Source organism: Oncorhynchus nerka, linkage group LG10 (assembly GCF_034236695.1).
Source record: "Oncorhynchus nerka isolate Pitt River linkage group LG10, Oner_Uvic_2.0, whole genome shotgun sequence".
Taxonomy (NCBI): Eukaryota; Metazoa; Chordata; class Actinopteri; order Salmoniformes; family Salmonidae; genus Oncorhynchus; species Oncorhynchus nerka.
In genome coordinates this window covers 41,904,283-41,932,246 of record NC_088405.1, presented here as the reverse complement: position 1 = coordinate 41,932,246, position 27,964 = coordinate 41,904,283, and the positions used below count along the sequence as shown (strand labels likewise).

The following is a 27,964-nucleotide window of genomic DNA, read 5'->3' as shown; positions in this document are numbered from 1 at the left end:
CTATTTCAGGGTCAATGCACCACATGTTAACCCAATGAGTGTTTCTACCTCATCAGTGTCCGTCATCATCAGTATCCCTGTCCGCTTCAGATATCAGCCATCTAATTATAATCAAGTAGATACAGAAGAGCCTATCAGTGGGGACGGAAAAGCTGAGTCCTGCCTAGACCCAGTATGGTTTGTGTAGAAGCATTTCAGGAGCATGTAGCAATGCTAGTGGAAACGGATTGCTAGTGGTGTATTTAACCCAGCTAGTGGTGTATTCAGATCCAGTATCTTTAGTGTAGATGTAAAGCAGATCCTACCTGTATGCCTGACCCGGGATTATATCCCTAGGAAAACAGCAGCTTTGGTAGATAGGAAATGACACACTACTTCAAGTCTCAGGGGAGATGATGTCACAGCATGATAGCCTAGCCAACCCTACACTAGCTACTTCACATCTGCTTCTTAGACCTTTCCTTCCATAGACACAGGGCTGCATCTCAATAGTCTACAGTGGCGTCCTCTACTGGTTTCATCTCCTTTATCTGCACTGATCTGGAAACATAATATAGGTGGAAGCAATTAAGTGAAGGCCCACTGGTGTAATGCTTTCACCTGTCCATTTCTTAGAACGTTGTCTTCTTGAAGAACTTATTCATTTACATCAATCTCACAGGTAGATCTCAAAGACAGCAATTGTCCTTTGCTGATATAGTAACTCCTGCTTTTACAATACAACAACCACTCAATGAGAAAATACTCTTGCGAAAAACACCAACTGACAGCCTCAAAACACTCACCAACTGAAAGAAAGAGGAGCTGGGAGAGAATGGCGCTGGGGTGTATTGCAGCCGTTTCACAGATCAATCAGCTATTGTGTGTTTTTTTTTGCGCTAATGTTAACTTTCTTTGTACATAATGCCATTGTTTCCTATGACCGAAAAGAGCTTCTGGACATCAGAACAGCGATTACTAACCTCGATTTGGATGAAAGAATTCTACTTCCTTGAGTTGGCTGCGCAGGTTCAAAACCAGGCTCTAATCCCCGATGCTCGGAAGAGGAAAAGACGCCATTATAGCGGCCGACGTGGGGCACCCTGACGAAACTATGGCGGCGAGTAAATAAACTTCCACAACCTTCTGTTCTATTGGCAAATGTATAATCACTGCTGAACAAACTAGACAAGCTCCGTTCGAGATGATTCTACCAACGGGACCTGAAGAACTGTAATATCCTACACTTCATGGAGTCGTGGCTGAACCACTCTAGCTGTTTTTTGTCTATGCATCGGAAGGACAGAACGGCAGTGTGTCATACACTCAAGTGCAGGGGTGTGTGTCGCTTTGTTAACAACAGCTGGTGCGCAGTCCCTAATATCAAGGAAGTCTCGAGGTTCTGCTCGCCTGAGTAAGAATACCTCATGATAAGCTGTAGACCGTGCCATTTACCAACTAAGTTTTCGTCTACATTTTTCGTAGCTGTCTATTTACCATCACACACACCGATAATGGCACTAAGATCATGCTCAACGAGCTGTATAGGGCCATAAGCCATAAAAAAAAGCTCAGTCAGAGGCAGCACTCATAGGTGATTTTAATGCAGGATATCTGCAACTAGAGGGATAAAAATGTCTTTACTCCAGACACAGAAAAATACAAAGCTCTCCCTCATCCCTCCATTTGGCAAATCTGACCAAAACTCTGTCCTCCTGATTACAAGCAAAAACTCACAGGAAGCACCAGTGATGTGCTCAATACTGAGATGCTAGTTGGATGCTAAGCTACTTGATTGTTTCGCTAGCACCAACAGGAACATGTTCCGGGATTCATCCGATGTCATTGAGAAGTTTACCACATCAGTCACCGGCTTTTTTAATAAGTGCATCGACGATGTTGTCCCCACAATGACCTACATACATACGTACATATCCTAACCAGAATCCATGGATTACAGGCAACATCCGCACTGAGCTAAAGGCTAGAGCTGCCATTGTCAAGGATTGGGACACTACCCCTGATGCTTATAAGAAATCCCACTACTCCTTCCGATGAACCATCAAACAGGCAAAGCATCAATACAGCACCAAGATCAAATCCAACTAAACCGGTTCTGATGCTCATCTGATGTGGCAGGGCTTGCAAACTATCACAGATTACAAAGGGAAACCCAGCCACTAGCTGCCCAGGGACACGAGCCTAACAGATGAGCTAAAGGCCTTCTATGCTCTATTCGAGGCAAGCAACACTGAACCATGCATGAGAGGACGACTGTGTGATCACGCTCTCAGTAGCGATGTGAGTAAGACCCAGGTTAACGTTCACAAGGCCAGATGGTAGCCAGATGCAAGTGTCTTCACTGACATTTTCAACCTCTCCCTGACCCAGGCTGTAATACCTACATGTTTCAAACAGACCACCATGGTCCCTGTGCCCAAGAACGCCAATGTAACCTGTCTAAATTACTACTGCCCCGTAGCACTCACACCTGTAGCCATGAAATGCTTAAAAGGCTGGTCATGGCTCACATCAACACCACCATCACCCACTCCAATTTGCATACTGCCCCAACAGATCCACAGATGACGGAATCTCTATTGCACTCCACACAAGCCTTTCCCACTTGGACAAAAGGATCACCTACGTGAAAATGCTGTTCATTGACTACAGCTCAGCGTTCAACGCCATAGTGCCCTTGAAGCTCCTCACTAAGCTAAGGACCATCCCTCTAACTGGATCCTGAACTTCACAGGTGGTGAGGGTAGGCACATCACTAAGGAGCTATCATGGTCCAAACACCACAACACAGTCGTGAAGAGGGCACGACAACCCCTCTCCCCTCTCAGGAGGTTGAAAAGATTTGGCATGGTCCCTCAGATCCTCAAAAAGTTCTACAGCTGCACTATCGAGAGCATCTTGACTGGCTGCATCAAAGCTTGGTATGGCAACTGCTTGGCATCTGACCACAAGGTGCTACAGAGGGGAGTGCATACGCGCCAATACATCACAGGGCCGAACTCCCAGCCATCCAGGACCTCTATACCAAGCCCCCAAAATTGTCAAAGACTCCATCCACCCAAGCCACAGACTGTTCTCTCTGCTACTGCACGGCAAGCAGTACCATTGCAACAAGTCTGGAAGCAACAAGACCATGAACAGCTTCTACCCTCACACAGCCATAAGACTTCTAAACAAATGGCTACCCGGACTACCTGCATTGACCCTTTTTTTCACTAACTCTCTTGCACTGATTGTATGCACACACACTTGACTCTACCCACATACTCACACTGACACTGACACACACACATAGTGATGCCACACACACACTACTGCTACTGTTTATTATCTATCCTGTTACCTAGTCACTTTACCCCTACCTATATGTACAGTACATAGCTATCTCAATTACCTCGTACCCCCGCACATCGACTCCGTACTGGTACTCCCTGTACATAGCCACGTTATTTTCTACTCCCCTATATATAGCCATGGTATTTTTACTCTTTATTTGTATTCGTCATTCACTGTGTATTTATTCTTCGGGTCACTATTTCTATTTATTTTAGTTTTATCTTTAACTCTGCATTGTTTGAAATGGACCTGTACGTAAGCATTTCACTGTCAGTCTACACCTGCGAAGCATGTGACAAATAAAATGGTGTTTTATTTACTTCTGGCAGTAACTCAAAACCCCACATGACCACAGAACATGACAGCAGCTACTCCCCCTTAAGTCAGTCCTAAGACAATTATAAGTCGACCGACAAGCGGGACTTCTCATCATTTTCCCTTGACTTCTTTGTTCCTTTGAGTCGGTCTGTAAAATAAGTGGTTTTATTCAGGGTTGTCATGAATGGTTGTTCTGCGAGTGTCACTTTGTCACTCCAGAGACGACAAGGGGGTCAACACACACAAGGGATGTGAATAACACATACAAACACACATTTGTGCACACACACACACAGCCACCAACTACTGCTAAGTTGTGGTGGTGACAGTGAGGTATGTACTGACTCGTACTGTATGCTCCAAGACGATTGAGCCCCTACCATCACTAACCTTCGGCCCCCATTCAACAACAGGCTGGTGCTGACAACACACCTCCGCTGAGACAAAAATACACCCCCCCCCCCCCCCCCTAGGTCTAATTGAAAATCCAGCTGTTTGCCTTCGAACCTCCAGCACCTTCTCTGTGTGTGTGTGTGTCAATTACAGCTCTCTGGTCACTCAAACTCCAGGATATGTGGAAGATGTGTTCTATCCACCCTGAGTGTTTATGTCTGTCTGTTCTTCATATCACTCATTTAACTGTCCATGAGGAGTCCACAATAGTCATGAGAAAATTCAAATTCCCAGTGTCCCGCAGGTGATGAGTCCGAGACCAACCTTCCCATAGAACAGTTAGACGCTCTTTAAAGCCCAACAAGATGTGTGTGGGATGAGTAATGCAGCAGCTCGTGTGTGTCATTAAAAAAAATATATATATACTTAACAGAAAACATGGTGGCGTGTGTGTGTGTTGCTGTGTGAACCCAACCGAGAGAATGAGGATTTACTGGAAGTCAGTGAGTTCATTTCTACACATTCCCGCGTGGTCTATACATTACTGTTCTCACTGAACACACCACAACTAATTACTTTACCACCTCCCCATGTCCTCCACACTCCATCACCTCTGTACGTCCTCTCCTCCACTCCTTCTCCATCACCACCGTCTGTCCTCTCCTCTCCTCCACTCCTTCTCTCTTCTCCTTACAGCTAAAGCAGTGTTTATCCGCTCCCGTGTGTCATGTGGTTAGAAAGGAGAGGGCAGTATTCACAGTGGTGCTTTAGAATGGTGTCTGGTGACGGATAAGGAGGATGTGAGACTTGATCAGGGGGGGGGGGGGGGTCATCTAAATTGCATTTCCTAAATTCCTTGCCTCCTCTCTCGTTGTCTCCTTCTCAAAACCCGTTGGAGGTCAGAGGTCGCAAGGAATCAAGGCAATGCAATTGAGATCCTCCCAGAGCGGTTCCAGCTCTCACTCAGACCCTGCCCAGGGATTACAATATTTCAATAATTACAATTTTTCATTAATTCAGCAAAGACTCCTGCGATCACATTTTATAAAAAAGGAAATAACTATTTATACAAAACTATAAAAGGCTATTAGGATGTATATAACTCTATAAACCTAAAAGTGACTGGACCCTGAATAACCCATGTCAGGCCTATTACACAATAAAGCACAACTATAACAACATCTGAGGTAGAGAGTGAAGGAGGGAGAGGGTGAGAGAGGGAATGAGGAAGGGACTTAGTGAAGGAGTGAAGTATGGAGTCCTGACAGTGGGAGACATTGATGCAGGGCTTTCCCCAGTCTCAGGTTTTAAGAAGTGTGTGTGTATGGAAACAACATCGATTCAACTAGTGTGTACCCAGTGGGTTTTCCATGCAGTCACAAAAGCCTGTGTGAGACACATTTATTTATCATGTAGTAAACCCGGAGAAAGAATTTACTCTGTACAAGAGAAGGGCTCCATGTAGTCACAGTTAAGCTTCTCTCTTCTTTCTTTTCCATGTTCTGTCAGTTAGCACTGTTGGTAGACCCTCTCTCCTTTCTCTCCCTCTTTTCCATGTTCTGTCAGTTAGCCCTGTTGGTAGACCTCTCTCCTTTCTCTCCCTCTTTTCCATGTTCTGTCAGTTAGCCCTGTTGGTAGACCTCTCTCCTTTCTCTCCCTCTTTTCCATGTTCTGTCAGTTAGCCCTGTTGGTAGACCTCTCTCCTTTCTCTCCCTCTTTTCCATGTTCTGTCAGTTAGCCCTGTTGGTAGACCTCTCTCCTTTCTCTCCCTCTTTTCCATGTTTTGTCAGTTAGCCCTGTTGGTAGACCTCTCTCCTTTCTCTCCCTCTTTTCCATGTTTTGTCAGTTAGCCCTGTTGGTAGACCTCTCTCCTTTCTCTCCCTCTTTTCCATGTTCTGTCAGTTAGCCCTGTTGGTAGACCTCTCTCCTTTCTCTCCCTTTTTTCCATGTTTTGTCAGTTAGCCCTGTTGGTAGACCTCTCTCCTTTCTCTCCCTTTTTTCCATGTTCTGTCAGTTAGCCCTGTTGGTAGACCTCTCTCCTTTCTCTCCCTCTTTTCCATGTTCTGTCAGTTAGCCCTGTTGGTAGACCTCTCTCCTTTCTCTCCCTCTTTTCCATGTTCTGTCAGTTAGCCCTGTTGGTAGACCTCTCTCCTTTCTCTCCCTCTTTTCCATGTTCTGTCAGTTAGCCCTGTTGGTAGACCTCTCTCCTTTCTCTCCCTCTTTTCCATGTTCTGTCAGTTAGCCCTGTTGGTAGACCTCTCTCCTTTCTCTCCCTCTTTTCCATGTTCTGTCAGTTAGCCCTGTTGGTAGACCTCTCTCCTTTCTCTCCCTCTTTTCCATGTTCTGTCAGTTAGCCCTGTTGGTAGACCTCTCTCCTTTCTCTCCCTCTTTTCCATGTTCTGTCAGTTTGTAAATAGTCATTGTCATATACAATACCTATGACCTATCAAATGAAGAAAATCTGTTTCTAATCCTGATCCTTACCACGATGTGAAACAAATATGTATTTGAGAACAGCTTTATATGACAGTCAGAGGTAATACATAGTGACCAGACCAAGGTTACACTGTACTGGTAGTGTATGTTACAGTGAGGTATACTATCATGCTACTGAAACTGCAGCTACAATAGTGATGTTACTGTACAATGATGAGAAATGCTTTCAGAAATCCAATACGTTTTTGTGCATTTGACTGCCCATTACATTTCAAAACGCTGAAGCACTTGTTCAGTGGTTGTAGACAGACGGCAAAATGAAGATGGTTTCACCACTAATTCACATACAGTGAATCCAAGCTGTGGGACAACACAACATGAACCAAAAACGGTGAAAGTTTCGGACAGAGATTCCTTACAGAATCACACAGAGCACGTGTTCTCAGGGTCCTGTTCAATCAAACCTTTCAGGTTTCCGAAGGTGAAACAAAGTCTTTCCAAGGCACTTGATTCTATTCACTTCTGGTTTCAGTCATTGACAAAACTCATACAAGATTTACACGCACTTATTTCACAATATTTAAACACAATATTTCAATAACTCTATATATTAGCTACATATTTAAAGATATTCTAATATACATTTTGGTATAATATACACCTCACCCTGTGCATTGCAATGAGCAGTGACATCGTTGATTAGTGATGTGCTGTGGTGCAATGTATTTAGTTTATAACATGCAAAATATACACATTAACTTCAAAATAAAATGTGGAATGATTAAATAGAACAAGTTAAATAGTAACACCCTTTAAAAGTCACATGACCAAAACACTCCTAACTTAACACAGAAGACAAAGTCACTAAACCCCTAAAGGCTGTCAAATAATTTATCTAACTCAAACCAATACTGCAATCACAGTATCTCTCATTTCAATTAAGTTTTTAATCAGTCACTGCCATCTCGAAACCCCCCCACAAAAGAACCAACAGTAAAAATGTCTACCTCCATCAATAAATTCAGAACCCAAATATCAAAAACATGCAGAAACATACTGTAGCCTGGTCGTCCCATCTGTCATGTTTTGGCATGACATAAAACGAACAGAGGAATTGGCTAAAACACATACATATACAGTGTTCATAACAAAATCAGCTAACGGGTGGGGGAAAAGAAAACTGGTCAAACAAATTGATTATCTTCATGGGGGCTCTCAGGTTGCCATCGGTTACTGTGTCTGCGAGGGCTCGTATTAAGTTTGCGGGGGCTCTCTGGTTCCCAATGCTGACCATGCAGCTGCAGGATGCGATGTAGAACCTCCAACCATACCTTGTAGCAGAACAGGTACTGTTCCTATAACCAGAGACAAGACAGAGATGTTGCTACACACACACCCAAACGCTCATGCACTGTCGCACGCGCGCACGCACACACACACACACACAATGCAGTAAAGAGCTCTAACTCTCTGGGTGGCAGCGAACATACTTTCTTTCGATCATCCAGACTCGTGCCACTCTAACCGCAAAGTGCTTTACTTTACAAATGATATATGATTCATGCATAGATGATTGACTGTCAAACATAGATTTTTATAAATGTTACTCTTTCAGGGCTCGGTGGCTGAGTGACAAGACTTTAGCTATGAAGGCTTTGGGAAACCCACCACAGGTTAGTAGAACCAAAGAACCACCACTCAAACTGGGTTTGTGGAATATTTCATTTTTGATTATGTAGTAAACAAATAGTGGATAGTATTATGGAAGCCATAGACAAACAATCAATGGTAGCCTGATTGATGGGAGCCTGTTCAATCAAAAGTTTTACCTGTGACACCTGACACTAACCTCATACGGGTAGGCCTACTGTACTGACCTTAGTCTGAATCATGCCATATCGCTGCAGTCTCATCTCCCTCACAATGTTACTAACGTTGATCTGTGGAAAGAGAATAACAAGGAGTTAGGTTCTGATATATACAGTGGGGCAAAAAAGTATTTAGTCAGCCACCAATTGTGCAAGTTCTCCCACTTAAAAATATGAGAGAGGCCTGTAATTTTCATCATAGGTACACTTCAACTATGACGGACAAGATGAGAAAAAAAAATCCAGAAAATCACATTGTAGGATTTTTAATGAATTTATTTGCAAATTATGGTGGAAAATAAGTATTTGGTCACCGACAAACAAGCAAGATTTCTGGCTCTCACAGACCTGTAACTTCTTCTTTAAGAGGCTCCTCTGTCCTCCACTCGTTACCTGTATTAATGGCACCTGTTTGAACTTGTTATCAGTATAAAAGACACCTGTCCACAACCTCAAACAGTCACACTCCAAACTACACTATGGCCAAGACCAAAGAGCTGTCAAAGGACACCAGAAACTAAATTGTAGACCTGCACCAGGCTGGGAAGACTGAATCTGCAATAAGTAAGCAGCTTGGTTTGAAGAAATCAACTGTGGGAGCAATTATTAGGAAATGGAAGACATACAAGTCCACTGATAATCTCCCTCGATCTGGAGCTTCACGCAACGGTGAGCAAAAATCCCAGAACCACACGGGGGGGATCTAGTGAATGACTTTGCAGAGAGCTGGGACCAAAGTAACAAAGCCTACCATCAGTAACACACTACGCCACCAGGGACTCAAATCCTGCAGTGCCAGACGTGTCCCCTTGCTTAAGCCAGTACATGTCCAGGCCTGTCTGAAGTTTGCTAGAGAGCATTTGGATGATCCAGAAGAAGATTGGGAGAATGTCATATGGTCAGATGAAACCAAAATATAACTTTTTGGTAAAAACTCAACTCGTCGTGTTTGGAGGACAAAGAATGCTGAGTTGCATCCAAAGAACTCCATACCTACTGTGAAGCATGGGGGTGGAAACATCATGCTTTGGGGCTGTTTTTCTGCAAAAGGACCAGGACGACTGATCCGTGTAAAGGAAAGAATGAATGGGGCCATGTATCGTGAGATTTTGAGTGAAAACCTCCTTCCATCAGCAAGGGCATTGAAGAAGAAACGTGGCTGGGTCTTTCAGCATGACAATGATCCCAAACACACCGCCCGGGCAACGAAGGAGTGGCTTCGTAAGCAGCATTTCAAGGTCCTGGAGTGGCCTAGCCAGTCTCCAGATCTCAACCCCATAGAAAATCTTTGGAGGGAGTTGAAAGTCCGTGTTGCCCAGCAACAGCTCCAAAATATCACTGCTCTAGAGGAGATCTGCATGGAGTAATGGGCCAAAATACCAGCAACAGTGTGTGAAAACCATGTGAAGACTTACAGAAAACCTTTGACCTCTGTCATTGCCAACAAAGGGTATATAACAAAGTATTGAGATAAACTTTTGTTATACTTATACTTATTTTCCACCATAATTTGCAAATAAATTCATTAAAATTCCTACAATGTGATTTTCTGGATTTTTTTTCCTCATTTTGTCTGTCATAGTTGAAGTGTACCTATGATGATGAGGCCTCTCATCTTTAAGTGGGAGAACTTGCACAATTGGTGGCTGACTAAATACTCCCCCCCCCCCCCCCCCCCCCCACTGTATAAGGACCTTTAAGAACACCAAGTGAAGAGCATAGTTTGTATCCTTATTTGAGTTAAGGAGTGTATGTAAGCATGTGCATGCATGTGTTTGTGTCTGGGTGTGCACCAATTATGTATATAAACACTAGATAACTGACCAGAGGCACTGTTTCGAAAGCCATTGTAAAAAAAGTTTATTAACCTCTGCGGGATCGGTGTCCCCCCTGCAGGACTGTTGGGCTAACGTGCGCTAATGTGATTAGCATGACATTGCAAGTAACAAGAACATTTCCTAGGACATAGAAACGTCTTATATGGGCAGAAAGCTTAAATGCTTGTTTATCTAACTGCACTGTCCAATTTACAGTAGCTATTACAGTGAAAAAATACCATGTTTTTGTCTGAGGAGAGAGAACAACAACAAAAAGCATTTATCACGGCAACTGATTTGATAGTCACCTCTGAAGGTAAATATTATTCTTACATTCAGTAGTCTTGCTCTGATGTGTTATCCTGAGGATCCCAGAAATAAAACATAGCATAGTTTTGTTTGATAAAATCCGTTTTGATATTAAAATGTAGGAACTGGGTTCTACAGTTTGAACCCCTGCTGTGCCCCCCCCCCATCTAGATGCGTGAAGGTTAGTGTATTTTCTGCAAGTGAAGCCAATTATCCATAATTTATAACATTCCTGGAAGTGTGTGAACTTACAAAAATGATATGGTAATAAAAAATGTATGTTCTCCATAGTTATGTACTTGAACATGTATCAATTGACCAATTCGGCACATTTGGGCCGACTTAATACAACATTTGAACAGTAATGCAATGGTTCATTGGATCAGTATAAAACTGTGCAGATACACTGCTGCCATCTAGTGACCAAAAGCTAAATTAAGCAATATAATGGCCTTTCTATTGCGTTTCAAAGATGATTTTTTTTTTGAAAACGCATGTTTGTTTCTTTGTATTATCTTTTTCCAGATCTAATGTTTTATATTCTCCTACATTAATTTCACATTTCCACAAACTTCAAAGTGTTTCCTTTCAAATGGTATCAAGAATATGCATAGCCTTGCTCCAGGTCCTGAGCTACAGGCAGTTAGATTTGGGTATGCCCTTTTAGGAAAAAACATTTTTAAAGGGTCCGATCCTGTGACTACATTTATGTTTGCTAATATATTATATTACAGACATCTTAATGCATACTTTTAACGTCTCCACTACAACAAAGAAATACATTAAATTAAAACATTATATTGAATTACTGCAGAATTCTATGAATTCCTATGGAGGACTGGCTCCTTCTGAGGAGTACCAATATGGTGGCTTCAAAGCCTCTCATTGGCCAATACATAGTATCAGCAATCTAGTGTTTATACATCATTGGTGCGCACCTGTGTGTTTGAACTCACCGGGAGATCGTTCTCTATGAGACTCAGAATGACATCAGTGCAGATCAGTACTCCTGTTCGTCCTATCCCAGCACTACAGTGTACAGTGACAGGTCCTTTATGGTGGACTGCTCGGAGGTAGCGGATAAATCTGACCAGCTGCTCTGAACTCCGCGGCACACCGTGGTCAGGCCAACGGATAAACTTCAGGTGACGGACAAAGTGGGTCTCACCAGACTGGAACAGGAGGAGGGAGCAGATGTCAATCAACTGATCAACCAATCAATTTGCAAATTGTAAAATTTTACACAAATGTGTTTTTGTCATGAAGGAGACCAGTGCCTAAACCCTCTAAGAGACAGCAGAGAAGACAGTGGCTGATGAAAAGTGTAATTGATATGAGAGATAGTGTATCCTTAAAAATGACTTTCGCTGGATTCAGTAGACACCAATTAGACACATTGTACTCATGCTAATTCATGCTTTACATTTTTCCCCCTTCTTTTTAGTATACACTCCGTCACATCTGTGAGTGGATTGTATTTGTGCTGTTCCCTCCTATCGTCCCTCCTTCCCCCTCACCTCTTTCTCCACCATGCGGATGATCTTGATGTGGAAGTATTCCTTGATCTGCTGGTTCTCCAGGCTGAGCTGGAAGCGCCCTGTGTCTAGGGGACAGCTCACCCTCTCTGGCCAGTAGCAGTGACACTTCACCCGGCCTCTCTCCACCTCCTGGGTCATCATGGCTATCACATCAGACCTGGGGAGTGGGGAAGGAGGGTTGTTAACAATGTTGTACTATTCATGCCATAGGACTTTAGTTACAGGTCAGCACTGACACACCAGGGTCGTGTTCATTAGGCACCAAACAGAAGAAAACGGACTGAAACAGGGAGGGACTACATGGGACAATAAGAACTTCTAATTTCCCCCTGCAAAACGTCTTCTGTCGAAACGATGCCCGGCGAAAAAAGATTGTGTATACACTAATGTCATGCACTGTATGTGAACTTCACAACACAGTAATCAGCACAGACCTGTTCTCCCAGACCATCTGCCAGAAGTCGGGCACGGTGGAGGGCAGAGGACCCTGGCAGGAGATATAGATGAACTCCTCACTGCCAACCTCCATACGGATATAACTGGCGTTAATATAGTCCTGGTTATCACCCACTGGAACACGCGTCTTATCGTCTAGAGAGCAGGAGTAGAGAGAATCAAATCCAATCTTATTGGTCACATACACATGGTTAGCAGATGCTACTGCGAGTGTAGTGAAATGCTTGTGCTTCTGCTTCCCGACAGTGCAGCAATATCTAACATGTAATCGAACAATTCCACACCAACTACCCAATACACGACAAATCTAAGAATTGGAATGAGAATATGTACATGTAAATATATGGATGAGCAATGACAGAGAAGGCATAAGCAAGATGCAATAGATGGTTTAAAATACAGTATATACATGTGAGATGAGCAATGCAAGATATGTAAACATTATTAAAGTGGCATTAAAGTGATTGGTGATTACTTTAATAATGACAGAGAGGGTGTGAGGACAGACGCTGGAAAACGAGAAGCGAGTACAAGGTGAGACGCCTCCTGAGTGTTCGACCACGGGGCAGGGGTTTCCAGTAACTGATTGACATATGGGTTATGCCCCGGACAATAGGTGCTGGGTCCCCGCTAAAGACATCCTAGACATCGCCGACTTTCCCCGCCGACACCCCTATCTGCACTCACCTGCGCTGTCTAGACTGCCAAATGAATTACTGTTGTTGAATTATGCAAGAGAACGTGACAACAACCATGTCAAGAGAAGGATGCCCACATATTTAAAATCTAAACACTTGACTGTAGATTACACTTATCTGTCAATACTTTACATTGTTTGTGAGAGCAGACATAATCTCACTATAACCCGAGTGTGGACGCTTTCCTTTCAGCACTTCTAATTTGTAAACATTTCAACTGTATAAAAAAAAATAATAATTCAATTGCACAAAAAAAATCCACACCCACTAAAATGAAAGTTACTCTTTCTTGTGATGTAAGTGTCGAGACACTGAGTTAAATCCACAACGGAGTGTTGTTGAGAGGTCATTACGAACGTTTCCACGGTCGTTACGTTAACAAGAAAGCAATTGGCACAAGCTAGAGTGGGTAAGAGTCACCAGAGTAAAATTACCACGGAAATTGGACTGTGTGAGAGTGTGAGAGGAAAGAAATATACTAAATATGGGAACTCATAAAACAAGGGATAAGACTAGAGTGACCACTGCCCAGCTAGCAAAACTGGTTGAAATGACGTTATTATATCGTTATGTTCAGAGGTGTATACTACAAAGCAGCATAAATTAGTTAACCAGCTAACTTGACTAAATATTCTGAAATACATTTACATTTTTTAGATTGATGGCCTTGAGCTTGAAATGGACATGGTATAATTGACTCAAAAACCCTGAACTCCTAAGTTTAGCTTTCTCATTGAAACAGAAAATAAATAGTTATTTCTGGTTGTTTATCAAATTTAAAAGGAAAATTCCACCCCAAAACAATATTTAGGTATTTGTTTCATGAGTCCATTGTTGATATAGTCCCAAAATGATATAGTACCAAACTATATTTAGGTATTTGTTTCATTAGTCCATTGTTGATATAGTCCCAAAATGTTTTGCATGACAGCAATAAAGTTTAAGATATACCACTTAAAAATACAGAAATACTGGCTAACTCATTGAATCTGCTTTGTAGTATACCCTTTAGGTTGTTTATTAACTATTACATGACCAGATAACAAACAAAATATGACGTCTCGATACCGCCATGAAAAAGCCGTCATTATCTGGTTGCAACAGGGACCGTTAGGTTGCAATCTTACAACCCGGAAAATTACGTAATTAAAACGTCTTGTGTCAATTTTTCCCACAGCTGTCCTCTCCAGCCCAGATTAGATGCTTCTAGTGCAGACTACACAGAGGCATGAAAGGGACTGTAGTTCAACCGGTTTAACAGGGACTTACAGGGCAGGATGTCACGATAGCGGTTCTTCTCCCGGTTCTCCGGAGCTTTCCCCACTAGACAGTTATCAGACGGCTTTAGATGCTCCAAGGCCTGAAACAAACAACACCAACTGAAAATGTTTCCTGCTGCTATTGAAAAGGCAGACCAAGTTACAGGACATGGTTAACATACTTCAAAAGTGTGTGTGTGTTTGCATGCGAGTGTGTGTGTGTGTGTGTGTGCGCATGTGTATGAATGAGGAACACACAGTGTATACCCACCATGAACTCTCGGACCAGTTCTTGCTGGTCTAGTTGATGTTGTAGAATCTGTATGAGGGCTTTCACTCTGGACCCAGCGTATTGACTGGTCTTAGCTGGACTGATCATGGCTAGTCTGGCCAACTCTTCTTCTGATACTATAGGTGGACCTGGAAAAAGGAGGGGGAATAAGTTCTTCATGATTATAAATATGGGACCTATGCACTGTAGTTAGGTTTTCAAAAACTAACAATTTAACAGTGTTAAATAATAATAATAGCCCATGGTGCAGAGCTCTGGAGCAGTTTAGGGGTAAGTGCCTTGCTCAAAGGCACAACGGAAACACATTTTCCTGTGAGAGTAGGATTTGAACCGGCCACCCTCCCCTGACCCTGTACCTGGGAAGGGTGACATGGTCTCCTGACCTTTAGCTTCAAATGTCTCATCATCCTCATCCTCGCTGCTCCAGCCGTCTGATTGGCTGTTCTTGCTGCCCATCATGGTTTCGTCCAATGGCATCACAGGGATTTGGTTCCTGGGGAGGGGGGGGGGGGGAATCAGGGGGTAGGGATGAGACCATTTCTACTCTTTTGTAGGGAGGCAGACCAGACCATTTATAGTGTTTCTAGGGGGTTGAAATCATGCTGAGCCTATTTTCCGTGCACCTTTTGCACCTAAGATACAATAGCAGCTTTTCTATACTGTATCTGATATCAAATTATTTATCAATATTTATATTATGATATATCATTACTGATATACTAACTATCAAGTCAACCTCTATTCAACCAGGAGATCCCATTGTGATATGGTTATACAGTATCATCATAGGCAGCACAAGTTTGTGTTTCATCTGTAACTCTTTGCTGCCTCCTTGTGGTCAAAGTTAGTCTACACTCCAGAAACGTTGATTAACAGTCTGTGGTATGACACAACATATGTACACAGTGTACTCCGAGGACAACTGAGACACGACTTCAATATGAACACAGAGTGCTTACAGTGCAGTTAACGTATCATGGAAACATCTTCTATTTTGAGTCTATAGATGTACTGCTCATTCTGGACCAGGCCCTAATGGGTTTTGAAAGCGACGGTACAAGAGAGGCAGACGAGAGGGTTCCCTGACGAGTCTACGTCGGCGAGTAAATACAATTGCCTCTATCCTCCGTTCTAATGATGAATGTACACTAAACTTGACGAGCTTCAATCGAAGACGATCCAATCAATGGCGCCTGAAGAACTGCAATATCCTATGTTTTTCAGTCGTGGCTGAACAACGACATGGCTTATATACATCGAGCTGGTTTTCTATGCATCGTCAAGACCGAATGGCAGCTTCAGGTAAGGTTAAGGGGGAGGTGTGTCTCTTTTTTAACAACAGCTAGTTCGCAATCTTTAATGTTAAGGAAGTATTTGTTCTTGCCTAAATTAGAATGCCTCATGATAAGCTGCAGACCAAACTATTTACCAAGAGTTTTCAACTATATTATTATTAGCTGTCTATTTACCACCACAAACCGATGCTGGCACTAAGATCGCACTCAACGAACTGTATAGGGCCATATTTATTTATTATTATTTTTATTTTTTTTTTTTTCACCTTTATTTAACCAGGTAGGCTAGTTGAGAACAAGTTCTCATTTACAACAGCGACCTGGCCAAGATAAAGCATAGCAGTGTGAACAGACAACGACAGAGTTACACATGGAGTAAACAATAAACAAGTCAATAACACAGTAGAAAAAAAGAAAAAAAAGAAAAAGAGTCTATATACATTGTGTGCAAAAGGCATGAGGAGGTAGGCGAATAATTACAATTTTGCAGATTAACACTGGAGTGATAAATGAGCAGATGGTCATGTGCAGGTAGAGATACTGGTGTGCAAAAGAGCAGAAAAGTAAATAAAATAAAAACAGTATGGGGATGAGGTAGGTAAATTGGGTGGGCTATTTACCGATGGACTATGTACAGCTGCAGCGATCAGTTAGCTGCTCAGATAGCAGATGTTTAAAGTTGGTGAGGGAGATAAAAGTCTCCAACTTCAGCGATTTTTACAATTCGTTCCAGTCACAGGCAGCAGAGAACTGGAAGGAAAGGCGGCCAAATGAGGTGTTGGCTTTAGGGATGATCAGTGAGATACACCTGCTGGAGCGCGTGCTACGGGTGGGTGTTGCCATCGTGACCAGTGAACTGAGATAAGACGGAGCTTTACCTAGCATGGACTTGTAGATGACCTGGAGCCAGTGGGTCTGGCGATGAATATGTAGCGAGGGCCAGCCGACTAGAGCATACAGGTCGCAGTGGTGGGTGGTATAAGGTGCTTTAGTAACAAAACGGATGGCACTGTGATAAACTGCATCCAGTTTGCTGAGTAGAGTATTGGAAGCTATTTTGTAGATGACATCGCCGAAGTCGAGGATCGGAAGGATAGTCAGTTTTTACTAGGGTAAGTTTGGCGCCGTGAGTGAAGGAGGCTTTGTTGCGGAATAGAAAGCCGACACTAGATTAGATTTTAGATTGGAGATGTTTGATATGAGTCTGGAAGGAGAGTTTACAGTCTAGCCAGACACCTAGGTACTTATAGATGTCCACATATTCTAGGTCGGAACCATCCAGGGTGGTGATGCTAGTCGGGCATGCGGGTGCAGACAGCGAACGGTTGAAAAGCATGCATTTGGTTTTACTAGCGTTTAAGAGCAGTTGGAGGCCACGGAAGGAGTGTTGTATGGCATTGAAGCTCGTTTGGAGTGTCCAAGGAAGGGCCAGAAGTATACAGAATGGTGTCGTCTGCGTAGAGGTGGATCAGGGAATCGCCCGCAGCAAGAGCAACATCATTGATATATACAGAGAAAAGAGTCGGCCCGAGAATTGAACCCTGTGGCACCCCCATAGAGACTGCCAGAGGACCGGACAACATGCCCTCCGATTTTACACACTGAACCTGTCTGCAAAGTAGTTGGTGAACCAGGCAAGGCAGTCATTAAACAAACAAACAAGAAAATGCACATCCAGAGGTGGCGCTCCTAGTGGCCGATGGTTTTAATGCAGGGAAACTGAAATCCGTTTTCTAATTTTTACCAGCATTTCACTTGTGCAACTAAAGGCAAAACAACTCTAGATCACCTTTACTCCACACATAGAAATGCATACAAAGCTCTCCATCGCCCTCCATTTGGCAAATCTGACCGTAACTCTATCCACCGGATTCCTGTTTACAAGCTGTTGATGGGGCAGCATTGTTTTTAGCTGTCCCATAATGTATACTTTTGGTGGCAGTACTGTTTTCCTCCGGAATCACAGAAGTACTTTTGCAGCTCCTCCATCGTTTTATTTGATAGAGGTAAGGTTTTTCAGTTTAGCCTTCTGGTCTACTCTACGCGACACACTCATATCTGTAGCAATGAAACACAGGCTGGTTATGGCTCACATCAACATCATCCCAGACACCCTAGTCCCACTCCAATTCGCATACCACCCCAACAGATCCACAGATGACGTAATCTCTATTGCACTCCACACTGCCCTCTCCAACCTGGACCAGACGAACACCTACATCAGAATGCTGTTCATTGACTATGTTCAACACCATAGAAACCTCCAAGCTCATCACTAAACTCCCTTTGCAACTGGATCCTGGACTTCCTGACAGGCCACCCCCAGGGGGTGTGGGTAGGCAACAACACATCCGCCACACTGATCATCAACACGGGGGTGCGTGTTAGGCCCTTTCTGTACTCTATTGTTCACCCAAGACTGACACCATCATTAAGTTTGCTGACGACAACGGTGGTTGGCCTGACCACCGACGACTTTGAGACAGTCTATAGGGAGGACCTGGCAGTGTGGTGCCAGGACAACAACCTCTCGATCAACGTCAGCAAGACAAAGGAGCTGATTGTGGAGTGCAGCAAACGAAGGGATGAGCATGTCCCCATCCACATTGACGGCACCATAGTGGAACAGGTCGAGAGCTTCAAATTCCTCAGTGTCCACATAACTAAGAAATGATCATGGTCCACACACACTAACACGGCCGTGAAGAAGGCACAACAATACCTCTTCCCCATCAAGAGGCTGAAAAGATTTGACATGGGCCCTAAGATGCTCAAAACGTTTTACAGCTGCGACATTGAGAGCATCTTGACTGGCTGATTCGCCGTTTGGTATGGCAACTGCTTGGCATCCGACCGCAAAGCGATACAGAGGGTAGTATGCATGGCCCAGTACATCCCTGAGGTGTCAGAGGAACGCCCTAAAAATTGTCAAAGCCACCCATGTCATGGACTATTCTCTGTGCCACTGCACAGCAAGCCGTACCGGTGCACTTGGAACATTTTACATTACATTTGAGTCATTTAACAGACGTATCTATCCAGAGAGATTTACAAGAACAATTAGGATTAAGTGCTTTGCTCAAGGTCACAGACAGATTTTTCACCTAGTCGGCTCAGTGATTCAAACCAGCAACCTTTTGGTTACTGGCCCAACTGCAACTCTTAAATGCTAGTCTACCTGCCGCTCAACAGGACCCCAAACATCTTCTACCCTACGCCGTAAGACTGCTACGTACACTGAACAAAAAATATAAACACAACAATTTCTAAGATTTCACTAAGTTGCAGTTCACATAAGGAAATCCGTCAATTGAAATATACAATATTCATTAGCATGCTCGCCTCCCTACCACTGAGGAAGTACAGTTCCCGCGCAGCCCAGTCAAAACTGTTCGCTGCTCTGGCCCCCCAATGGTGGAACAAACTCCCTCACGACGCCAGGACAGCGGAGTCAATCACCACCTTCCGGAGACACCTGAAACCCCACCTCTTTCATGAATACCTAGGATAGGATAAAGTAATCCTTCTCACCCCCCTTAAAAGATTTAGATGCACTATTGTAAAGTGGCTGTTCCACTGGATGTCTTAAGGTGAACGCACCAATTTGTAAGTCGCTCTGGATAAGAGCGTCTGCTAAATGACTTAAATGTAAATGTATATCTCCTACCTGTATGGGGTCTATATATCTCCTACCTATATGGGGTCTATATATCTCCTACCTATATGGGGTCTATATACCTCCTACCTATATGGGGTCTATATATCTCCTACCTATATGGGGTCTATATATATATCCTACCTGTATGGGGTCAATATATATCCTACCTGTATGGGGTCAATATATATCCTACCTGTATGGGGTCAATATATATCCTACCAGTATGGGGTCAATATATATCCTACCTGTATGGGGTCTATATATATATCTCATACCTATATGGGGTCTATATATATCTCATACCTATATGGGGTCTATATATATATCTCCTACCTGTATGGGGTCTATATATATCTCCTACCTGTATGGGGTCTATATATATATTTCCTACCTGTATGGGGTCTATATTTATATTCTACCTGTATGGGGTCAATATATATATATCCTGCCTATATGGGGTCTATATATACCTCCTACCTGTATGGGGTCTATATACCTCCTACCTGTATGGGGTCTGTATGGGCCCTCTCCGAGTTGGGCATCTCCGGCGCGGCCCATGCTTGGATTGCGTCCTACCTGACAGGTCGCTCCTACCAGGTGGCGTGGCGAGAATCTGTCTCCTCACCACGCGCTCTCACCACTGGTGTCCCCCAGGGCTCTGTTCTAGGCCCTCTCCTATTCTCGCTATACACCAAGTCACTTGGCTCTGTCATAACCTCACATGGTCTCTCCTATCATTGCTATGCAGACGACACACAATTAATCTTCTCCTTTCCCCCCTCTGATGACCAGGTGGCGAATCGCATCTCTGCATGTCTGGCAGACATATCAGTGTGGATGACGGATCACCACCTCAAGCTGAACCTCGGCAAGACGGAGCTGCTCTTCCTCCCGGGGAAGGACTGCCCGTTCCATGATCTCGCCATCACGGTTGACAACTCCATCGTGTCCTCCTCCCAGAGCGCTAAGAACCTTGGCGTGATCCTGGACAACACCCTGTCGTTCTCAACTAACATCAAGGCGGTGGCCCGTTCCTGTAGGTTCATGCTCTACAACATCCGCAGAGTACGACCCTGCCTCACACAGGAAGCGGCGCAGGTCCTAATCCAGGCACTTGTCATCTCCCGTCTGGATTACTGCAACTCGCTGTTGGCTGGGCTCCCTGCCTGTGCCATTAAACCCCTACAACTCATCCAGAACGCCGCAGCCCGTCTGGTGTTCAACCTTCCCAAGTTCTCTCACGTCACCCCGCTCCTCCGCTCTCTCCACTGGCTTCCAGTTGAAGCTCGCATCCGCTACAAGACCATGGTGCTTGCCTACGGAGCTGTGAGGGGAACGGCACCTCAGTACCTCCAGGCTCTGATCAGGCCCTACACCCAAACAAGGGCACTGCGTTCATCCACCTCTGGCCTGCTCGCCTCCCTACCACTGAGGAAGTACAGTTCCCGCTCAGCCCAGTCAAAACTGTTCGCTGCTCTGGCCCCCCAATGGTGGAACAAACTCCCTCACGATGCCAGGACAGCGGAGTCAATCACCACCTTCCGGAGACACCTGAAACCCCACCTCTTTAAGGAATACCTAGGATAGGATAAAGTAATCCTTCTCACCCCCCCCGCCCTTAAAAGATTTAGATGCACTATTGTAAAGTGGCTGTTCCACTGGATGTCATAAGGTGAAAGCACCAATTTGTAAGTCGCTCTGGATAAGAGCGTCTGCTAAATGACTTAAATGTAAATGTAATTAGGCCCTAACCTACGGATTTCACATGACTGAGAATACTGTTGGTCACAGATACTGCACATCCATTCTTTTTTTTCTAAATGTACAGTATCTGTGACCAACAGTATTCTCAGTCATGTGAAATCCGTAGGTGTGACCCCATTTTCCTTGTGCAGCACAACACATTTCCCTCACTTAGAGTTCATCAGGCTGTTGATTGTGGCATGTGGAATGTTACCGACATGTCTCCGATGGCTGTGCGAAGCTGCTGGATATTGCTGGGGAACCGGAACACACTGTCGTACACGTTGAATCTGTGGCATTGTGCTGTGTGACAAACTGCTGATTTTAGAGTGGCCTTTTATTGTCCCCAGCACATGTTGCACCTGTGTAATGACCATGCTATTTAATCAGCTTCTTGACATGCCACACCGGTCAAATGGATGGATTACCTTGCTCACTAACAGGGATGTAAACACATTTGTGCACAAAATGTGTGAGAAATAAGCCGTTTGTGAGCATGGAAAATTTCTGTGATCTTTTATTTCGCTTTACATGTTGCATTTATATACAGTATTTTATCAATATAGTTAGTCTGTGTAGCTATTGGCTAACTATTTAACTATCTGCATTGACCCTTTTGCACTAACTCTGTAGACTCATCACATACAGTTGTCAAGTGAATCGAATTGTTACGCTGATTATATTTAGAAGAAATAATGTGATTTGTCAAATTTGAGATGTTCGCTGCTTCGAACCCAGTCATGCATGCAGTAAACAAGCCAAAAGCCGGGTGTAAAATGAATGACCGCCACATACATGCATATCATCGGAAACTCGCCAAATAAATTAGCTATTTATAGCTATGGTAATGAGCCATAGCTGAGAAGAAGTCAAATGGATTGGGCCTAACAAGTGAGGTGTAGCAGAGCAAAGCCAGTGACCTAGTTGCTGGAGAGTGATGGTGGAATTATACAGTTATAATATTATACATTCACCTTAGCCAAATACATTTAAACTCAGTTATCACAATTCCTGACATTTAATCCTAGTAAAAATCCCAGTTACGATCACCACAGAATATGAAATGTTAGAATAATAGTAGAGAGAATGATTTATTCAGATGTTATTTCTTTCATAACATTCCCAGTGGGTCAGAAGTTTACATACACTCAATTAGTATTTGGTAGCATTGTCTTTAAATTGTTTTACTTGGGTCAAACGTTCCAGGTAACCTTCCACAAGCTTCCCACAATACGTTAGGTGAATGTTGGCACATTCCTCCTGACAGAGCTGGTGTAACTGAGTCAGGTTTGTAGGCCTCCTTGCTCGCACGCGCTTTTTCAGTTCTGCCCATAGATTGTCTATAGGATGGAGGTCAGGGCTTTGTGATGGCCACTTCAATACCTTGACTTTGTTGTCCTTAAGCCATTTTGCCACAACTTTGGAAGTATGCTTGGGGTCAATGTCCATTTGGAAGACCCATTTGCGACCAAGCTTTAACTTTAACTGATGTCTTGAGATGTTGCTTCAATATATTCACATAATTTTCCTGCCTCATGATGCCATCTATTCTGTGAAGTCCACCAGTCCCTCCTGCAGCAAAGCACCCCCACAACATGATGCTGCTACCCCCATGCTTCACAGTTGGGATGGTGTTCTTCGGCTTGCAAGCCTCCCCCTTTTTCCTCCAAACATAACAAGGGTCATTATGGCCAAACAGTTACATTTCTGTTCATCAGACCAGAGGACATTTCTCCAAAAGGTATGATCTTTGTCCCCATGTGCAGTTGCAAACCGAAGTCTGGCTTTTTTATGGCGGTTATGGAGCAGTGGCTTCTTCCTTGCTGAGCTGCCTTTCAGGTTATGTCGATATAGGACTCGTTTTACTGTGGATATAGATACTTTTGTACCCATTTCCTCCAGCATCTTCACAAGGTCCTTTGCTGTTGTTCTGGGATTGATTTGCACTTTTCGCACCAAAGTACGTTCATCTCAAGTAGAAGGGTCCCATGGTGTTTATACTTGCGTACTGTTTGTACAGATGAACGTGGTACATTCAGGCGTTTGGAAATTGCTCCCAAGGATGAACCAGACTTGTGGAGGTCTACAATTTTTTTCTGAGGTCTTTGATGATTTCTTTTGATTTTCCCATGATGTCAAGCAAAGAGGCACTGAGTTTGAAGGTAGGCCTTGAAATACATCCACAGGTACTATACAATTCACTCAAATGATGTCAATTAGCCTATCAGAATCTTCTAGCCATTACGTAATTTTCTGGAATTTCCAAGCTGTTTAAAGGCACAGTCTACTTAGTGTATGTAAAATTCTGGAATTGTGATGCAGTGAATTATAAGTGAAATAATCTGTCTGTAAACAATTGTTGGAAAAATGACTTGTGTCATGCACAAAGTAGATGTCCTAACCGACTTGCCAAAACTATAGTTTGTTAACAATACATTTGTGGAGTGGTTGAAAAATGAGTTTTAATGACTCCAACCTAAGTGTATGTAAACTCTGACTTCAACTGTACAGTGCATTCGGAAACTATTCAGACTCCTTGACTTTTTCAACATTACAGGCTTATTTTGCAATTCATTAACCTCTTGAAGCTAGGGGGCACTATTTTTATGTTTTGAAAAATAACGTTCCCAAAGTAAATGGCCTATTTCTCATGACCAGATGCTAGAATATGCATATAATTGACAGATTAGGATAGAAAACACTCCAAAGTTTCCAAAACTGTAAAAATATTGTCTGTGAGTATAACAGAACTGATATTGCAGACGAAAGCCTGAGGATAATCCAATCAGGAAGTGCCTCTTATTTTGAAACCTCTGTGTTCCTATGCGTGCCTGTCCTCCATTTAAAGGGATATCAACCAGATTCATTTTTCTGTGGCTTCCCTAAGGTGTCAAGTCTTTAGACATAGTTTCAGGCTTTTATTTTGAAAAATGAGCGTGAAGGATCACATTGCGTAAGTGGAGAGGTGGGGGCTCTCCGAGTGAGATGGTGCGCAATTGAGTGAAGCAGCCATTGTTCCTCCCGCTGTTATGGAAAAAGCTACACACTCGGTTGATATATTATCAAATATATATTTTAAAAACTAACTGAGGAATGATTATAAAAAACATTTGACATGTTTCTGTGGACATTATGAAGACTATTTGGAATTTCCGTCTGCGTTGTTGTGACTGCTCTTTCCTGTGGATTTCTGAACATAACGCGACAAACAAACGTCGGTATTTTGGGTATAAAAATAATCTCTGTGGAACAAAAGGAACATTTGCAGTGTAACTGGGAGTCTCGTGAGTGAAAACATCTGAAGATCATCAAAGGTAAATGGTAAATTGATTGTTTTTCTGATTTTCGTGACCAAGCTTCCTGATGCTAAGTGTACATAATGCTATGCTAGGCTATCGATAAACTTACACAAACGCTTGGATTGCTTTCGCTGTAAAGCATAATTTCCAAATCTGAGACGACAGGGTGATTAACAAAAGGCTAAGCTGTGTTTCAAAATATTGCACTTGTGATTTCATGAATATGAATATTTTCTAGTAATATTATTTGACTATGCTATTCAGCGGTTGCAGACGAAAATTATCCCGCTACAGGGATTGGTAGCGTCAAGAAGTTAAATGAAAAATGATCCTCATCAATCTACACAATACCTCATAATGACAAAGTGAAAACAGGTGTTTAAAAATTTTCGCAAATGTATTACAAAAAAAACAACTGAAATTCCATTTGCTATGAGACCATTTGCTATGAGAATCCTTGAGATGTTTCTACAACTTGATTGGATTCCACCTGTGGTAAATTCAATTTATTGTACATGATTTGGAAAGGCACACACCTGTCTATATAAGGTCCCACAGTTGACTCCGCATGTCAAGAGAAAAAACCAAGGCACGAGGTCGAAGGAATTGTCCGTAGAGTTCAGAAACAAGATTGTGTTGAGGCACAGATCTGGGGAAGGGACTAAAACATGTATGCAGCATTGAAGGTCCTCAAGAACACAGTGGCCTCCATCGGACCCTTTTTTTCAATTTATGTCGCCTGAAATGACAAATCTAACTGCCTGTAGCTCAGGACTTGAAGCAAGGACATGCATATTCTTGATACCATCTGAAAGGAAACACTTTGCCGTTTGTGGAAATGTGAAATGAATGTAGGATAATATAACACATTAGATCTGGTAAAAGACAATAAAGAAAAAAACATGCACAGATCCGTAGAGGTTAAATGGAAGAAGTTTGGAACCACCAAGACTCTTCCCAGAGCTGACTGCCCAGCCAAACTGAGCATTCGGTTCAGAACAGCCTTGGTCAGGGAGGTGACCAAGAACCCAATAGTCACTGACAGAGCTCCAGAAATCCCCTGTGGAGAAGGTAGAAGATTCCAGAAGAACAACCATCTCTGCAGCACTCCACCAATCAGACCTTTATGGTAGAGTGGCCAGACAGAAGCCACTCCACAGTAAAAGGCACATACCAGTCCACTTTGAGTTTGCCAAAAGGCACTTAAAAGACTCTCAGGCCACGAGTAACAAGATTCTCTGGTCTGATGAAACTAAGATTGAACTCTTTGGCCTGAATGCCAAGTGTCACATCTGGAGAAAACCTGGCACCATCCCTATGGTGAAGCATGGTCGTAGGGGTATGGGGTAAGTTGAACATAGGGACAGGGTAAGTTGAGTTTCCTTGGGGTACGTGGGCGATGCTGTCCAGTGACAGTTCGTGAAGATGCAATGAAATGGGGGTGTGGTATATGGACACCTGCTCGCCGAACATCTCCTTCCAAAATCATTGGCATTAATATGGAGTTGGTCCCCTCTTTGCTACTATAACAGCCTCCACTCCTCAGTAAAACAATTCCACTCAATGTAGAAACATTGCTGCAGGGACTTGCTTCCATTCAGCCACAAGAGCATTAGTTAAGTCGGGCACTGATATTGGGCGATTAGGCCTGGCTCGCAGTCGGCGTTCCAAGTCATCGCAAAGGTGTTCGATAGGTTTGAGGTCAGGGCTCTGTGCAGGCCAGTCAAGTTATTAAACACCAATCTCAACAAACTATTTCTGTATGGACCTCGCTTTGTGGAGCGGGGCATTGTCATGCCGAAACAGGAAAGGACCTTCCCCAAAAATGTTGCCACAAAGTTGGAAGCACAAAATTGTCTAGAATGTCATTGTATGCTGTAGTGTTAAGATTTCCCTTCACTAGGCGGCCTAGCCAAAACCATGAAAAACAGCCCCAGACAATTATTCCTCCTCCACCTAACTTTACAATTGTCACTATGCATTTGGGAAGGTAGCCTTCTCCTGGCATCTGCCAAACCCAGATTCATTCATCGGACTGTCAGATGGTAAAGTGTGATTCATCACTCCAGAGGACTTGTTTCCACTGCTCCAGAGTCCAAAGGCGGCGAGCTTAACACCACTCCAGCCGATGCATGGCATTGCGCTTGGTGATCTTAGGCTTGTGTGCGGCTGCGTGGCCATGGAAACCCATTTCATGAACCTCCAGACGAACAGTTTTTATGCTGACGTTGCTTCCAGAGGCAGTTTGGAAATCGATAGTGAGTGTTGCAACCGAGAACAGACGATTTATAAGCGCTACGTGCTTCAGCAGTTAGTGGTCCCATTCTGGGAACTTGTGTGGCCTACCTCTTCGCGGCTGACCTGTTGTTTCCACTTCACAATAACAACACTTACAGATGACCGGGGCAGCTATAGCAGGACAAAAATTTGATGAACTGACTATTTAGAAAGGTGTCATCCTATGAGAGTGCACTCGATTTTATACACCCGTCAGCAATGTGTGTGGCTGAAACCTTTTGAGGATGCCAAATCTTTTCAGTCTCCTGAGGGGGAATAGGCTTTGTTGTGCCCTCTTCATGACTGTCTTAAGAGTGTTTGGACCGTGATAGTTTGTTGGTGATGTAGTCGCCAAGGAATTTGAAGCTCTAAACCTGCTCCACTGTAGCCCCGTCGATTAGAATGGGGGTGTGCTCGGTCCTCCTTTTCCTGTAGTCCATGTCATCTACTTTATCTTAATCACGTTGAGAGAGAGGTTGTTGTCCTGGCACCAAACAACCAGATCTCTGACCTCCTACCTATAGGTTGTCTCATCATTGTTGGTGATCAGGCCTACCACTGTTGTGTCATCGCAAACTTGATGATGGTGTTGGAGTCGTGCCTGGCCATGCAGTCATGAGTGAACCGGGAGTACCGGATGGGACTGAGCACGCATGCGAAGGGACCCTGTTTTGAGGATCAGCGTGGCGGATGTGTTGTTACCTACTCTTACCACCTGGGAGCGGCCCATCAGGAAGTACAGGATCCAGATGCAGAGGGAGATGTTTAGTCCTAGGGTCCTTAGCTTAGTGATGAGCTTGGAGGGCACTATGGTGTTAACCTGTTGCGACGAGCAATCCCGTATCCGGGATCCTATTTATAGCCTCAAGCTCATTACCATAACGCAACGTTAACTATTCATGAAAATCGCAAATGAAATGAAATAAATATATTTGCTCTCAAGCTTAGCATTTTGTTAACAACACTGTCATC

At 43.5% G+C, this 27,964-nt stretch overlaps 1 protein-coding gene across 1 annotated transcript in view; it reads right to left on the bottom strand.

Moving 5' to 3' along the window:
* Positions 1-6,549: 6,549 nt before the first annotated feature.
* LOC115135333 (tyrosine-protein phosphatase non-receptor type 13-like) overlaps positions 6,550-27,964 on the bottom strand; it is a 100,176-nt gene continuing 78,761 nt past the window's right edge. Inside the window, 8 exon segments of the mRNA XM_065023383.1 lie at positions 6,550-7,838; positions 8,361-8,423; positions 11,434-11,649; positions 11,995-12,172; positions 12,450-12,606; positions 14,439-14,529; positions 14,700-14,848; positions 15,077-15,213. Coding sequence (XP_064879455.1) covers positions 7,668-7,838; positions 8,361-8,423; positions 11,434-11,649; positions 11,995-12,172; positions 12,450-12,606; positions 14,439-14,529; positions 14,700-14,848; positions 15,077-15,213 — 1,162 coding nt within the window. The 3' untranslated portion in view covers positions 6,550-7,667.